The sequence below is a fragment of the Pelobates fuscus genome, chromosome 3 (genome assembly GCF_036172605.1).
Source record: "Pelobates fuscus isolate aPelFus1 chromosome 3, aPelFus1.pri, whole genome shotgun sequence".
Lineage (NCBI taxonomy): Eukaryota > Metazoa > Chordata > Amphibia > Anura > Pelobatidae > Pelobates > Pelobates fuscus.
The window spans coordinates 90,330,366-90,345,747 of record NC_086319.1 but is presented as its reverse complement, the minus strand read 5'-3'; the positions used below and the strand labels follow the sequence as shown (position 1 = coordinate 90,345,747).

At 40.4% G+C, this 15,382-nt stretch overlaps 1 protein-coding gene across 1 annotated transcript; it reads left to right on the top strand.

The window, feature by feature from the left end:
* Positions 1–2,159: 2,159 nt before the first annotated feature.
* Positions 2,160–14,974, top strand: PCYOX1L (prenylcysteine oxidase 1 like). Its single transcript, XM_063445226.1, has 6 exons — positions 2,160–2,297; positions 5,227–5,433; positions 6,820–6,994; positions 8,171–8,382; positions 10,579–10,719; positions 14,086–14,974. Exons 1-6 carry the CDS (start codon positions 2,183–2,185, stop codon positions 14,751–14,753), a joined length of 1,518 nt encoding a protein of 505 aa, XP_063301296.1. The 5' UTR covers positions 2,160–2,182; the 3' UTR covers positions 14,754–14,974.
* Positions 14,975–15,382: the final 408 nt, after the last annotated feature.

Sequence of the window (15,382 nt, the reverse complement as noted above, 5' to 3'; positions counted from 1 at the left end):
GTGTATACATGGATCTGTGTGTTTAACTGTAAATCACTGAGTGACTGCATATTTCTACACTTTGGTGGGTATAAAAGAAGGATAAGGGGTGGATAGGTATAAAGAGGATGCCACGATGCAAATGTATTACTGGCGATGCCCACAATGGGCAATCCCATCCAGGAAGGGGACACTGCTGCCCAGAAAGGGGACATAGCAGTCTTGTGTGAACGCACGCCAGGCTAACACAGCCTCCCGGCTGGCGCTACTTTGAGAAGACCAAGCCCAGAGCACTGCTGAAGCGTTCTCTGCATGATCTAATGATGTACTAACTCTGTGCTGGGTGTGATCCGGCAGGACAGCCTGTAATGAAATTAGGGTAGATCTGCTTAAAGTCCTTCTGTGTGTTTTTCATTTGGCAGTGATCAATCTCTGTGCTGTACTGATCTGTGTAGATGCAAGTCTGTCTGTGCATTGTATTATATTGTTTGAATTGGAATGGTTGTGATTTACTAAGCTACATATATGGTAGAGCAAATTAAAGGATTATTTATGGAAACTTGTGGGACTTCGTATGTTACAATTATCTGAATTCAAGAAAATCAACTCTGAATAAATCAAAATAAGCTCTAAATGAGCTATACGTACGTGAAGCTCTCCGTCCTTAGCTTCTAGTTATAGTTCCATTTTATCTGGTGTGTTCTCATGCACGTTCTCTAGAATGACCCATGGGATCCTTCTTAGATCTTCTCATACAGACAGTAGCAGGGATACTCACTAAAGTGAGGATTGCCACGAATTCAAAGTGGATTCAAAGTGGATTCAAAGGGAATTTCAAGATTTAGACCAAAATAGCTGAATTAGAAAAATTCTCCAAGTCAATTGTTTTCCGCTCGGCTATTTAGGCCTTAAAGGGACACTCTGAGCACCAAAACAACTTTAGCTTAATGAAGTGGTTTTGGTGTATAGATTACGGGCTTGCAGTTACTGCATTGCTCAATTATCTGCCGTTTAGGAGTTAACCAACTTTGTTTATGCATCCCAAGCCTCCCCTCCCCTGACTGTGACTTACAGAGTCTCACTTTATACTTCCTAAAAGTCTAATGTCCCCTAGAAGAGCTGCCTGACCAGCGACACATGCTCAAAATGCTCTATTTCAAATCCTGATTCATCAGATAATGATGTGTGCACTATATTGCAATTAACGTGGGATCCTCTGATGGCGACTTTAGGAATTGTAGAAATCGAATCTGCTACTTTTACATGTATACGGTTATTGAAACCATCTGTTGGATTGTTAGCTCAGGTACCCTTGAAAGCACAATCAGGGATTTTCGTTTGTAATTTATATTTATGCGTGCCGATATTTAGATGCCCTTGAAGATTTAGCACTAAGATTGAGAATATTATCCAACAATCACATCAGATATCCCTGGGATGGTTATTGTTCATTGCTATTGTTACTTCCTTTTTTAATGTATTTACTCTGGCAATTCTAGTTATACTGTATTTAGCTACAAGCTGACATTCTGTGTTGGATACACAATAGCACTTTGTATTTATGCTACATTATTTGAATATCTAGCAGTCCTCTTTTAATTCTTACTTATTGTAGTTTAAAGACACATTGCTGTGAGTATAATTGCTGTGAAATCAGACACACCAGCCATATAGAGCTCCTAGAAAAGAGGGACAGAGGAATATGAGCCTATAATAGTGACTGTCACTCCTAAACATGGACACTTGGGAAATATGTAGTCTATAAACTAATTTTTATTTTAGTGGATATATTCCTTCATGAACTGTTTCATTTTAGCAGTATATGAATTCTACATACAGCTGGAAGCACTATTTATGTTTCTCCTGACAGCATAGGATTACAGCTGTTTACAGTAAAACATGGAGGAGATGTTGGAAGCTTGGCAGCCATTTCACCATGCTGCACAATACCTACACAAAACATGTGAGCAATTTAGGGCATTCTTTATTTCATTACAGTTCTGAACAATGTATATTTGTTTTTTTGTTTTCATTAAATAAGTGTAACTCGTTAAAATGCTTGTGTTTATAGATAATGACCCTGAACTAGTGGCCAGCTGAGGATTCACATGTCTCTGCGCACGCGTAGTTAGAGTGGTACAGGAAGCTTGCGTTCCAAGCCTCGCTCTCGCACTGCTGGCCGAGCCCTGTGTGCAGCAGTGGAATGGTTCGCTCAGCATCCTGCATCCTCAGCATGGCTGCATTACTCTTACTGACAGCCCCCCTCCTCCAGCTCTGCACCGGACACCAAGGACCTTCAGATCTCCCTGGCAAGATCGGTAATGACATAGAAAGAGGGTGCTCTGCATGGTACATACATGATGGATGTGTGCATGTACAGTATGCATGCATGCATAGTATGTACGTGTATGTAATGTATGTATGTATGTATGCACATTCTGTATGTATGTATGTATGTATGTATGCATGCATGCACATTCTGTATGCATGCATGCACATTCTGTATGTATGTATGTATGTATGTATGCATGCACACACATTCTGTATGTATGTATGCATGTATGTATGTATGTATGTATGTATGTATGCACATTCTGTATGCATGCATGCATGCATGTATGCACATTCTGTATGCATGCATGTATGTATGCACATTATGTATGCATGCATGTATGTATGCACATTCTGTATGTATGTATGTATGTATGTATGTATGTATGCATGCACATTCTGTATGTATGTATGCATGTATGCATGTATGCATGCACATTCTGTATGTATGTATGCATGTATGCATGTATGCATGCACATTCTGTATGTATGTATGCATGTATGCATGTATGCATGCACATTCTGTATGTATGTATGCATGCACATTATGTATGTATGTATGCATGCACATTATGTATGTATGCATGCATGTATGCATGCACATTATGTATGTATGCATGCATGTATGCATGCACATTATGTATGTATGTATGCACATTATGTATGCATGCACATTCTGTATGTATGCATGTATGTATGTATGTATGCATGCATGCACATTCTGTATGTATGTATGTATGCATTCATGCACATTCTGTATGTATGTATGCATGTATGCATGCACATTCTGTATGTATGCACATTCTGTATGTATGTATGTATGCATGCATGCATGCTTTGTCCATTGTCATTCAGCATCTTTCTTCTTTTGTAATGAATGGTGTATACACAAGGCTTTAGTAGTAAGTGAGAAATCTTTAAGCAGCTAGATGCAGGGCAGCACTTTTCATTTGCTGCCTATCAGTAAAGAGCAGATATGTGTTCAGGAAATATAGTGGGTTTGGCAACCCTAACTGCATACATTCTCATACATCTAGCACAAGTCACATAGAGCATCTCAATACTGCGAGGTTCTTTCATGTAATCCAGGACCTATGAGATTTAAAGGAACACTAAAGTCACCTAAATTACTTGAGCTAAATAAAGCAGTTTTAGTGTATAGATCATTCCCCTGCAATTTCACTGCTCAATTCACTGCCATTTAGGAGATAAATCACTTTGTTTCTGTTTATGCAGCCCTAGCCACACCACCCCTGGCTATGATTGACAGAGCCTGCATGAAAAAAAACTGGTTTCACTTTCAAACAGATGTAATTTACCTTAAATAATTGTATCTCAATCTCTGAATTGAACTTTAATCACATACAGGAGGCTCTTGCAGGGTCTAGCAAGCTATTAACATAACGGGGGATAAGAAAATCTTAATTAAACAGAACTTGCAATAAAGAAAGCCTAAATAGGGCTCTCTTTACAGGAAGTGTTTATGGAAGGCTGTGCAAGTCACATGCAGGGAGGTGTGACTAGGGTTCATAAACAAAGGGATTTAACTCCTAAATGGCAGAGGATTGAGCAGTGAGGCTGCAGGGGCATGTTCTATACACCAAAACTGCTTCATTAAGCTAAAGTTGTTCAGGTGACTATAGTGTCCCTTTAAGGGCTGTCAAAATAACCAGGAAATTCACTAACCATGTCCAAAAGGGGATGCATTTGTGTGTGTGTGTGTGTGTATGTATTTATACTATTCATCAATTGGCAATGTAGTCTAAATTGTACATACATTTTAGGACACAATAGCAGAGCTGGACAAATGGCTTGAAGGGAAATTCCAGGCACCAATACAAATTTAGTGCATTTGATAGGATTTGGCCTCATTAATATGGTATATATTTTAGCATTCTCACATCTTTATAGTTTATATATAGTTTATAAAATAGACTTTTTTTTTTTTGCAGCATGCTGCAACATACATCTCCCTACTTAGCCACACCCCTCATGCCAGAAAAAAAATATCCCAAAAATATATGAATGTATCTAGTTATTATGCTGCACTATTTAACTCCCAAAGAACCAAAATAATGTCTGGTACAGTAATATAGTAAATGAGGTCCAATACAGGTGTGTGTGTGTGTGTGTGTGTGTATATATATATATATGAATGACCTTTCAAATAATTCAAATATAATCTGCATATTTCATCATCCATATTGATAATAAATGTTTATTTCAAATAATATTTTTTTTTTATTTTTGTCTCTTCAATGACTGAACTATATGCTCATCCACATTCCATATGAACTATATAAACCATCCATTGTGGATGTCCTTTATGCCAACATTCGACCATCCAACATAGCTGTAGATTAATCATACTTTTTGCTTGTTATTTTACCTGTACATTTTTATTATAATAGGGCTTGCATGGTGACTTTACATTTTGACCTCTTTAAAGAACACCATGTTTTGAATTGCTCGATATACTTATAATTACAGAATGAACAATGTTGTGCATGCAGTGTCATATATAAAATAAGCTAATCAAAATACAAAACAATGCGCCATTTAAACACTCTTGATTATGTATGTATCTATGTATGTATGTATATATGTTGGTGAATGTAAAGCAGTAGTGCCCACACTATATCTGTGTAAAGGGACAGACATTGATTGAAGTGTTTAACAGTACCAATCAGACTAAGACTAAAATCCTGTGTTAAATAACATAATGTCTGCTGGTAAAACTATTTAAAACATGCATTACCCCCAGTCTGATGCACACAGTGCAACACAAATGCCCACTGTTAGTACGTATGACTGTGTCCCCAGAAGTGCTGATATAAGGTCTGGTAGGATGTATAGCTTTGTTTCGACGGTCTGTAACAATAGCTAATTCAAAAGTTTTTTTCTTCTTCTTCCCAGCTGTGGTAGGTGCAGGTGTTGGGGGATCCGCTGTAACCTACTTTCTACAGCAGCAATTTGGCCCCCAGGTGCAGATTGATGTGTATGAAGCGGATCGTATTGGGGGTCGATTGGCCACCCTGACTGTAAATAATCAGCTGTATGAGTCAGGAAGTCCATCAATCCATTCACTGAATCTCCACATGCAGGACTTTGTTAAACTTCTGGGTAAGTCATAAAGCAAACAGTCTTATGTAGGCGTGAGGCTCAGTTTAAAGGGATACTATAGTTCCAGGAATACAAAGCTGTATTCCTGACACTATCGCTACTCCTGCCTTATGTCACTTTACTCCGCGTTCAATAAAGGGTTAAAAAAACCTTTATTTACTTACCGTATCCCAGTGATAATGTCTATCGGTGCTGGGTAGAGACTCCGCACCCGACAACGACCCGCGACGAGTGGGCACTAATGTGCATGCTCGGCAAAGGCCTTGCGCGCCTTAGACCCCCCCATAGCAAAGCATTGAATCTGTGTTTTCCTATGTAGAAAAATCTGACGCTGGATGTCCTTATGCTGAGCGTGAGGATGTCCAGCGTCGGATACCGGCCCAAAGGTCCATTTGGATGCAGGAAGCACCTCCAGTGGCTGCCTGGGAGACAGCCACCGGAGACAGACTTCGATCCAGACTGTAATTCTCTGGATCGAAGAGTTTTATGGCAATGTACTCCAAAACATCTGGAGAACTGCTGTTCAACACTCCAAAACTAATCCTTGATGAACTAAATTACCCCAAATCGTGCAACTTGACAGTTTGATTCTGCAGAATAAATGATTTGTATAATGTAGTTTGTCATCCATAGGAATTTGCAGGGGGTACTTTAAAGCTCAGAACGTTTGGGGGGAATGCAACTGAGGAAGGAATGTAATTCTGTCCAATGTACTGAGAAATTGATACTGGCATAACCTAAACCGATTTACCAAACAATGAATCACGAGGCTTCAATTCAATAATGTGCATACAAACGACTTGTTTAGTTACCAGACATTGGAATAGGAAAATTAACTTCTAGATTAGTCGTCCTTCTGTTAATGGTAATGACAGGCTTAGAACACTTAGGCAGCACTTAGCTCAGCTTATCATTTCCATTCCAAGTTGGATGGCTAAGTTGCACTTTAGTAGCAGTTGAGCTGCAGGAGAGAGATGGTCAATGGCACCCAAAGGTCCTTTGCCTTATAAAATGTACCATGAGCTGTAGCGGTTATGGTGCTAAATGGCCCCTTTAAGATGATTCAATGCTACAAACAGGTATAGGACACAAACCTATAAGTAGTTATGTGATTTGTCTTCTTCGTGATAACTGCTTGCTTGTTGAAGAAAAAGGGTCATCTTACTGGTAAGAAAATCAAGTGGAAAGGAAGCTTTACCTAAAAGGGAAAAAAAAACAAAATGTAATCTGTGAAGACTTCTTGCATTACCAATGTTTGCTGTAGCTTTGAAATGTGTATTCATCAGAAAATACGTATATGGCTGAATGTGTTGTCAACCCAGTAATGGCATAGGCCTGTTTAGGTGAAAATGAGCAATTAACCATGTTTTCTCTCTGATCACCCAGGACTCAGACACCGGAGGGACGTAGCTGGTAAGAGCGCCATATTCAATGGTGATCAACTAGTTCTGGAGGAGACAGACTGGTATCTCCTAAATCTTTTTCGTCTGTGGTGGCACTATGGCATCAGCTTTCTGAGGCTGCAGATGTGGGTTGAGGAAGTCATGGAAAAGTTCATGAGGTACATTTTTTTCTCTCTTTTATTTTTTTATTCTTATGTTCATATTATTATTGCTTGGGTGTGTTTATACTAAACCAATTTCAAAGTCAAGTGCACATCTCCCATATTGTTATAAAAACTTACAGAAAATATTGTAGTATTCAAAATGCATTAATAAAAGTTTTGTACAAATTATATTCGTTTTATTAGGTGTAAATACCCTAATTTGTGTAATAAATGTATTTTAATTACCGTTCTAAATTGAACTTGCAATGCCAAATACTTAATGTCTTTTTGTTTTGTCCTGGTCTGCAAACTTTTCACATTATGCATTGGTTTTCTGTTACGGTATTGACTAATTTTGGCATAGCTGATTTAAAGATTTAAAGATGTGCTAATAAAGTGGCCAACAAGTGTGTGTGTTTACACATTTGCATGGTCACACTTTTATAAGCAGCCATATTAGTCCATGGATGCAATAAGATTGTTGTGGTAATTGTAATAACCTATTTTATTGGAGTAATAGAATTTAGGAATCGTAAAAGTTCAGGAGATCATTTAGACCAGGGGTGCCCAAAAGGTAGATCCGCAGATGTTTTAAAACTACAACTCCCATGATGCTTTGTCATTCTAAAGCAGGCTTCCCCAAACAGTGGCCCTCCAGATGTTGCTGAACATCCTAAAGCCTATCTATTTAATTCATAGAATCATGGGAGTTGTAGTTCAGCAACATCTGGAGGGCCGGAGTTTGGGAAAGCCTGTTCTAAAGGCATTCAAATTGCATGCAGTGCATCATGTGCTTTGTAGTTCTACAGCATCTGGGGATCTACCTTTTGGGCACCCCTGATGTAGACTTAGTAAAGGGAATATATTTTCCTTTTTTACATCTATATATATTGCATTGAATGCTTACATATGTATGCAACTGATTTTTATATACGGGTTCCTTGGCTGCTTTTAAAATAGTTAAACTTTTACTCAAATATCCAACAAATGATTTATAATTTCCAAAGGAAGGTCTAATGAAGGAATATCGGTAGATGTAGCTATACTGTTCTAAATGTAGAATTAATGACACTAAGACCCTGTCATACTACTTTTGGGATTTTTAAATAATTTTCTTGTCATGAGCAATGGCAAATACCAATTAAATAGACTTTTCTTTTTACATGATTACATTCTTTTTTGTTTCTTTAGGATTTATAAGTACCAGGCACATGAATATGCATTCTCCAGTATAGAGGAGCTGTTGCGCTCACTGGGAGGAGAGCATTTTGTGAATATGACGCAGAAATCTGTTGCAGAATCTTTATTGGGAGTTGGAGTGACACAGCGCTTCATTGACGATGTCATCAGTGCAGTGATTAAAGCCAATTATGGACAATCAGTTGCCATCCCAGCACTAGTGGGTGTGTAAACAAGAAAAAAGAAAATTATGTTGTGGATTTCCTTATTCTGTAATTTGACAATAAGGAAATGGGCGCCACAGAGGGTAGGCCGTGCCACCATTGGATTCCTGGTGCCAGCATGCTGTGCATACTTATCACAGAAATCCAATATGCACAGAATTGATATTAGCCAGCCAGGATTTCTTGTTACACCTCCAGCAGGAAAGGGGTAAATGTTTGTACAGCATTTCATAGCAAAACACTGCACATATAGACTTCAGGCGCCTTGACTACCACACATTTCTGAATTGGTCATGGTGTTTGGACTAACCCTATAATTTGTACTTTTATTCTGTCATGCTAAAAGGACCACTATAGTGCCAGGAAAACAAACTCGTTTTCATGGCACTATAGGGTCTTTGGGTCCCCCCCCCCTGCCAGGCTGAAGGGGGAGGAAGGGGTTAAATTATTACCTTTCTCCAGTGCCAGGATCCCTCGGCGCTGGGGACTCTCCTCCTTCCTACGACGTCATCCTCCGAATGCGCATCCCCGGCAAGAGCCGCGCACGCATTCAATCAGTCCATAGGAAAGCATTTCTCAATGCTTTCCTATGGACGGCAGTGCCTTCTCACTGTGAAAATCAGTGAGAAAATCAATGAGACAGCCACTAGAGGCTGGATTAACCCAAATGTAAACATAGCAGTTTCTCACAAACTGCTATGTTTACAGCAAGCAGGGTTAACCCTAGATGGACCTGGCACCCAGACCACTTCATTAAGCTGAAGTGGTCTGGATGCCTATAGTGGTCCTTTAGAGTTATTTAAGCATTTGGCAACATGTTTCATGCACATATTTTAATTACTTTACATACATATCAAGTGTGCCAACTTTTTCTCTAAGTTGCAGAGTGCAACTTATGATTTTGATATACTTTTCTGATTGCTGTTGTTATTGATCTTAAAACGTAGTTCATGGTTAATTGCATATCACTAGTCAGTTTTTGTAACCTATATTGGAAAATTCATGGTGACGAACTTAAACAAACACTCCAAACACATAAAGATCTTAATTTTCTAAAGGGGTTCATGTATTTAGAGTGTCATTTTTTCCAATATCTAATTGTGCAGATATCAATAGAAATCAGCACTATTACCAATTAGTGCTGCAGCACCTTTTCCCTTTGAGCTAAAGTAAGTGGCAGGCAGAAATGCAACAGTTTGGTGGGCAGGCACAATCAGAGCAAACACACTGACCAGTTCTAGCCCTGCTAAAACTTCTTAATGAGCTGTACTGGTCTCTGGTTGGTCAAGCTTATGGTAGAGGGCAGGGCTTGCAGTAGCTGTTGTAAGCTTATACTTTATATACCCCTAAAAAAAACTTGCAAAAGAAAATGCATGCATGTTTTCTTTGGGGGTTCATCTACTAAATGGTTACAAATGATTTTAATTGTAGTGTTTCTTTAAAGGGACACTGTAGGCACCCAGACAACTTTAGCTCATTGAACTGGCCTGGGTGCAGTGTCCATATTGCCCTTAGTGCTGCAATGTAAAACATTGCAGTTCCATAGAATCTACAATGTTTACAAGTCTTCCTGAATTAAAACGGACCTTTGGTCTGATATCTGACGCTGGACGTCCTCACACTCTGCATGAAGAACTCCAGCATCATATTTTTCCCCATATGAAAGCATTGATTCAGCATTGTTTTGCGGTGCATGCGCATTAGAGCCCGCTCATCGGACGTTGGAGTAGGAGGAGCTTTGACCCAGTGCTGAAGGACATCATGCTGGAATAGGATGAGTAAATAAAGGGTTTTTAACCCTTAATTCACGTGGGAGGGGGAAGACAGGGGGAGCGATAGTGCCAGGAATACAGCTTTGTATTCCTGGCACTAAAGTATCCCTTTAATTTATGTTATTGGTAGTTGGTGAGTCCCATTCATTACAAGATCTTATTAATGGGCAGCCACTCATTTTTTTAAACAAGTTAATTTTAATTAACCGTAGCCCTTTTCTTCCACTTTTAATTTTATATATGGCAGCTTTAAATGTATTTCTCTGTTGCTACTACAACCAGCTCTGTCCCAGTGTTTAAATCTCATTGCCTGCATTTTTTAGATCACTGTGTAAAAAAGATGCATCATCTCTGTTTTGTCTTTTCATGCTAAAAGTTTGAGAACAGGGTAGAGTGACACAATCTTATTCTGAACCCGCAACAGGGGCCATGTCTTTGGCTGGAGCTCAGGGGAACATGTGGGCCGTGGAAGGAGGTAATAAGTTGGTTTGTTCAGGACTGCTGAAAATGACCAAAGCCAATGTACTCCATGCAAAGGTGAAGGCAATCTCTCTGCACAGCTCAGGTACAGTATTTTATCTCTTTGATCATAGTCATTTGTGGTATTTGTGCGAGTTTGGTTCCCGGATCTCCGTGAAGTCGCGGGAGGAGGAGCCCCATCCAGTGCCGAGGCACATCTGAGCTGGAATCAGGTAAGTGAAAAAATAGTTTTTAACCCTTTCTTGACTGCACAGTGTGGCAGCAGAGCCAGACGGACACTGTAGTGCTAGGAATACATTTTTGTATTCCAAACACTATAATGTTCAATGAAAGGTTTATTCAATCAAAAACGTTTTAAAGAAAGCACTGTCTTTGTCAGAGTAACCCTTTCTATCCTGGTTCTGCTCTGCCCCCAACCTTCCCAACATGGAAAAAATAAAATAGCTAAAGTTCACTTCAATCCAAGGCCAAGTTCTTCCTGCAGCCTGATCTTCTGCTCTTAAGGGGAAAGCAAGCAGAGGGGATGACATTGTCTGTCTATTTCCAGTACTCTGTGTGCTGATGACAAACCCCAAACATGCACAGAATTAACATTAGCCATCCTTGGTTTAGGTTGACTAATGACATCTCAATGAGGCTGCCGATAACTGTAGTGGAAATGGTGCAAGGAGTTCCCTGGCACCACCCCACTGTAAGTAGTTAAACATTTTGACAACTTATAAATAATATGAGAACTCTGAGATCGGACAAAAGCTTAGAGAAACTCAATAGCTTGCACTTCGGTAAATCCTCGTTCAGGTCTCAAAATTATTTTTGCTCACTTGTGCCATTACATGAGAACATATTTGAAGCATATTAGACTGGTCCCACCCGTACGGGCAGTCCAGAACTGAAATGCCAACAAGTTCCCTTTGCACAAGAGATACAGCAACCCCAGACAATCGTTTCGGCCTTCTTTGGGCCTCCTCAGTGTGGTGTAGCTGATATCCCTCTAGGCACAGTGAGCACGGGGTCCATGTCTAGATTACCCTTTTAACTTGGGGAGAACCAAGTTAAAGGATCACTATAGGGTCAGGAACACAAGCATGTATTCCTGACCCTATAGTGTTAACACCACCATCTAGCCCTCCTGGGCCCTTCATGCCTCCATAAATATAGTAAATATCTTACTGTATTCAAGCCAGAAGCTGTAACTCTGCATGCTGTTTGTCTCAGAAAAACAAGCAGTCTGCTGACATCATCAGAAGTGGTAGCCTAATCCAATCACAGTGCTTCCCCATAGGATTGGCTGAGACTGACAAAGAGTTCAGGGGCAGAACCAGCATGATTCAAACACAGCCCTGGCCAATCAGCATCTCCTCATAGAGATTAATTGAATCAATGAAGCTCTATGAGGAAAGTTCAGTGTCTGCATGCAGAGGGAGGAGACACTGAATGTTTGGATGCATTTTAGGCAGCCATGACCCAGGAAGGATCTCTAACAGCCATCTGAGGAGTGGCCAGTGAAGTTATCACTAGGCTGTAATGTAAACACTGCGTTTTCTCTGAAAAGACAGTGTTTACAGCAAAAAGCCTGAAGGTAATGATTCTACTCACCAGAACACATTCAATAAGCTGTAGTTGTTCTGGTGACTATAGTGTCCCTTTAATGGATTGCAACAAAAACAAAGAATTTTAGAATTCTGAGAACGGACAAAAGCTTAGAGAAACTTAATAATTTGCCCTTCAATATATCACTGCTCAGGTCTCAACACCATTTAACATTTTGACAACTTACCTGGTGTCTGATGCTGGGGTCACCTCCTCCATTGAGGGCTGGAAACTCCTACATGGGGATCTTCTGTGTTAAGCACTGCTATGCAGAGCTGGCTCATTGATAGTGTCAGCTGGGAACTCTCAACCATTGAGATATGCCATGCAACAATGGGCTAGCTCAGAGCAGAGAGCTACCCGCTTTCAGTAGAGGAAGGATCAAGTGCCCAGCAGGCCCACACGTAATTTTCAAATCTAAATCACTCTTTTTGTGAAGGTAAGGGGCACCAGAGCAGTCCTGGCACCATAACCATTTAGTGTGTTTCTTTAACCCCTTAAGGACCAAGCTTCTGGAATAAAAGGGAATCATGACATGTCACACATGTCATGTGTCCTTAAGGGGTTAAATAAACTGCTTAATGAATTGTAAATTAGAGAGTTCCATATGCTCCATTAAAGTGGATACTATTATCTCACCAAACAGAAAATTCATGAGACCCCTGGTCATTAAAAGGGAAACACCAGTGAATATATCATAGTGACTGTGTGTACTTGGACTTAATTGTAGAAGTTAAAATAAAAACAGTAGAGGCAGTCTGTTATCTACTCCAATGCTGCCACCTGTGCACACAGCCCTACAACAAATATATATATATATATATATATATATATATATACAGGCATGCCGTATGTAGAAGGGAATATAGGTGTCACATGTACAATAAAACTATCTATGTGTACCCTATCATGGCCAGCATTAAGATTTTCAGCAATTTGAGCTACAGTAGATTTTTTTTGTTTGATCAGACCTGACTGGTTAGCCTCCGCTCCCTTCTTGTATCAATGAGCCTTGGGCACCCATGACCCTGAAGCCAGTTCATTGGTTGTCCTTCCTTGCACCACTTTTAGTAGGTGCTAACCACTGCATACTGGGAACACCCTACAAGATTTGTCATTTTGGAGATGATCTGGCCCAATCATCTAGCCATAACTATTTGGCCCATGTCAACGTCACAGTATATGTGCAACCCATATTTAATTTCTAGTAAGCAATTGACTCATGTTTAACTCACTAGTGGCAGTTTGCTGTGCTGAATTAAGCCCTGCGGTGTTATCTTTACCTTGTTGTAAAATGTCCATTGCTCTTTATGATCTTTGCTTAACATATTTCACTTCACTGTGAGCTATTTCTTTGTTTTGTCAATCTCTGTTTTATTGAGCTGTTAGCATGAAACATACAAAGCATAATGTAAAATCAGAATTTGACAGCTTGATATACAATTCGAGTCATATTCATTTCTGGATGATAAAACCATCCAGTTTTTTAAATGGAATGAAAGGAATAAAAAAAAAAACTGGTAGCAGTACGAATGGTAGCATTGGCATAATTAGATTAGACTAGGCGATTAAGGAAGGCTAACAGATCTCTGTTAACCATCTTTAGACTTGTACTGCAGGTAGCGATTTATGCATCAGACAGCAGAGGGCGCTGAACACTACTTCCTGCACCCATTTTAAATTGTACATGATTGTGTAATATTTGAACTTTCTTGAATGTTAAAATAATTAGCAGTAATAGTTACAATGTTTATGTATTAACAATTAATAATTTGTGTAACAGTATTGATTTTCTGTATGTACTGCATTGTTTCTATCTACCTTTGTTACGCCAGTTGTTTTATTTCTGCTTCCATTGCAGAGAAGAAACCCCTTTATGAAGTCCTTTATGATCAAGAGGGGGCCCTTGGTTCAGAATTCTATGATCTTGTGATTGTGGCTGCTCCTCTCCACAAGACTGGATACGCTATCTCATTTCGTAATTTTCAGCCTCCTCTCCAGCCCCCCATAGATTCCTACCATCGTGTTGTGTCATCCATTGTTCATGGCTACCTCAATTCATCTTATTTTGGCTTCACCGACCCAAAGCTTTTTCCATTCTCCAGCATTCTTTCCACGGACAGCCCAGACTCGTTCTATCACAGCCTAGAAAATCTGTGCCCCATCAACGTCACTGTTGGTTTTCGAAGGAAGCCCCCACAGGAAGCTGCAGTCTGGAGAGTGCTGTCACCACGACCTCTGGAAAGACGGGAACTAAAAACTCTTTTTAAGTCCTACTACTCAGTTCAGGTAGTAGAATGGCAGGCGTTCCCCAGCTATGGATCCGCAGGCTCTTCACGGACTTTGCCTCCCATTATTCTTCATGACGGCCTTTATTACTCAAGTGGTGTTGAGTGGGCTGCTACCTCTGTGGAAATGAGTGCTGTGGCTGCTAAAAATGTGGCCTTGTTAGCATTCAATCGTTGGTTTGAACTAACCGAAAAAATAGACCAGCAAGATTTGTTACATAAACTAAAAACTGAATTGTAAGAATAGATTTCCTTTGTGGTGTTCATGTCCATAATAGAGTATTAAGGCACATTAAGGCTAACACTGGAATAGACACAGCATCAAGCACATATCTCGCCACTTTAATTACTGTATAGAAGAACAACGTTGATTACACTGAAACTGGATCAGGGAAATGGAAATCTTCAAAAGTGTATTTTGATTACTCTACATGCAGCTCATTTAAAATGAACAACCCATCTCACCCCAGGGGTGTATTTGCCGCGAGGCAAACAAGGCATTTGCCTTGGGCGGCATTTTTCAGGGGGCGGCAAAAAAAGCCGCCCCCAAATGCCCAGGGCAAATGCCTTGTTAGCCTTGCGGCTAACAAGGCATGCTGGGCGGCCGGCGGGCTGCTGGGAAGTGCGGGTAGGTGGGCGGCCGGCGAGGGAGCACTTCCTCTGAGCGGTCTGCTCAGCTCCCTCGCGCGCCGCAGAGTGAGGCTGGGAGCCGGAATATGACGTCATATTCCGGCTCCGCCTCCCAGCATCACTCTGCGGCGCGCGAGGGAGCTGAGCAGACCGCTCAGAGGAAGTGCTCCCTCGCCGGCCGCCCACCTACCCGCACTTCCCAGCAGCCACTGGACCACCAGGGAGACAGATATCCCCCCC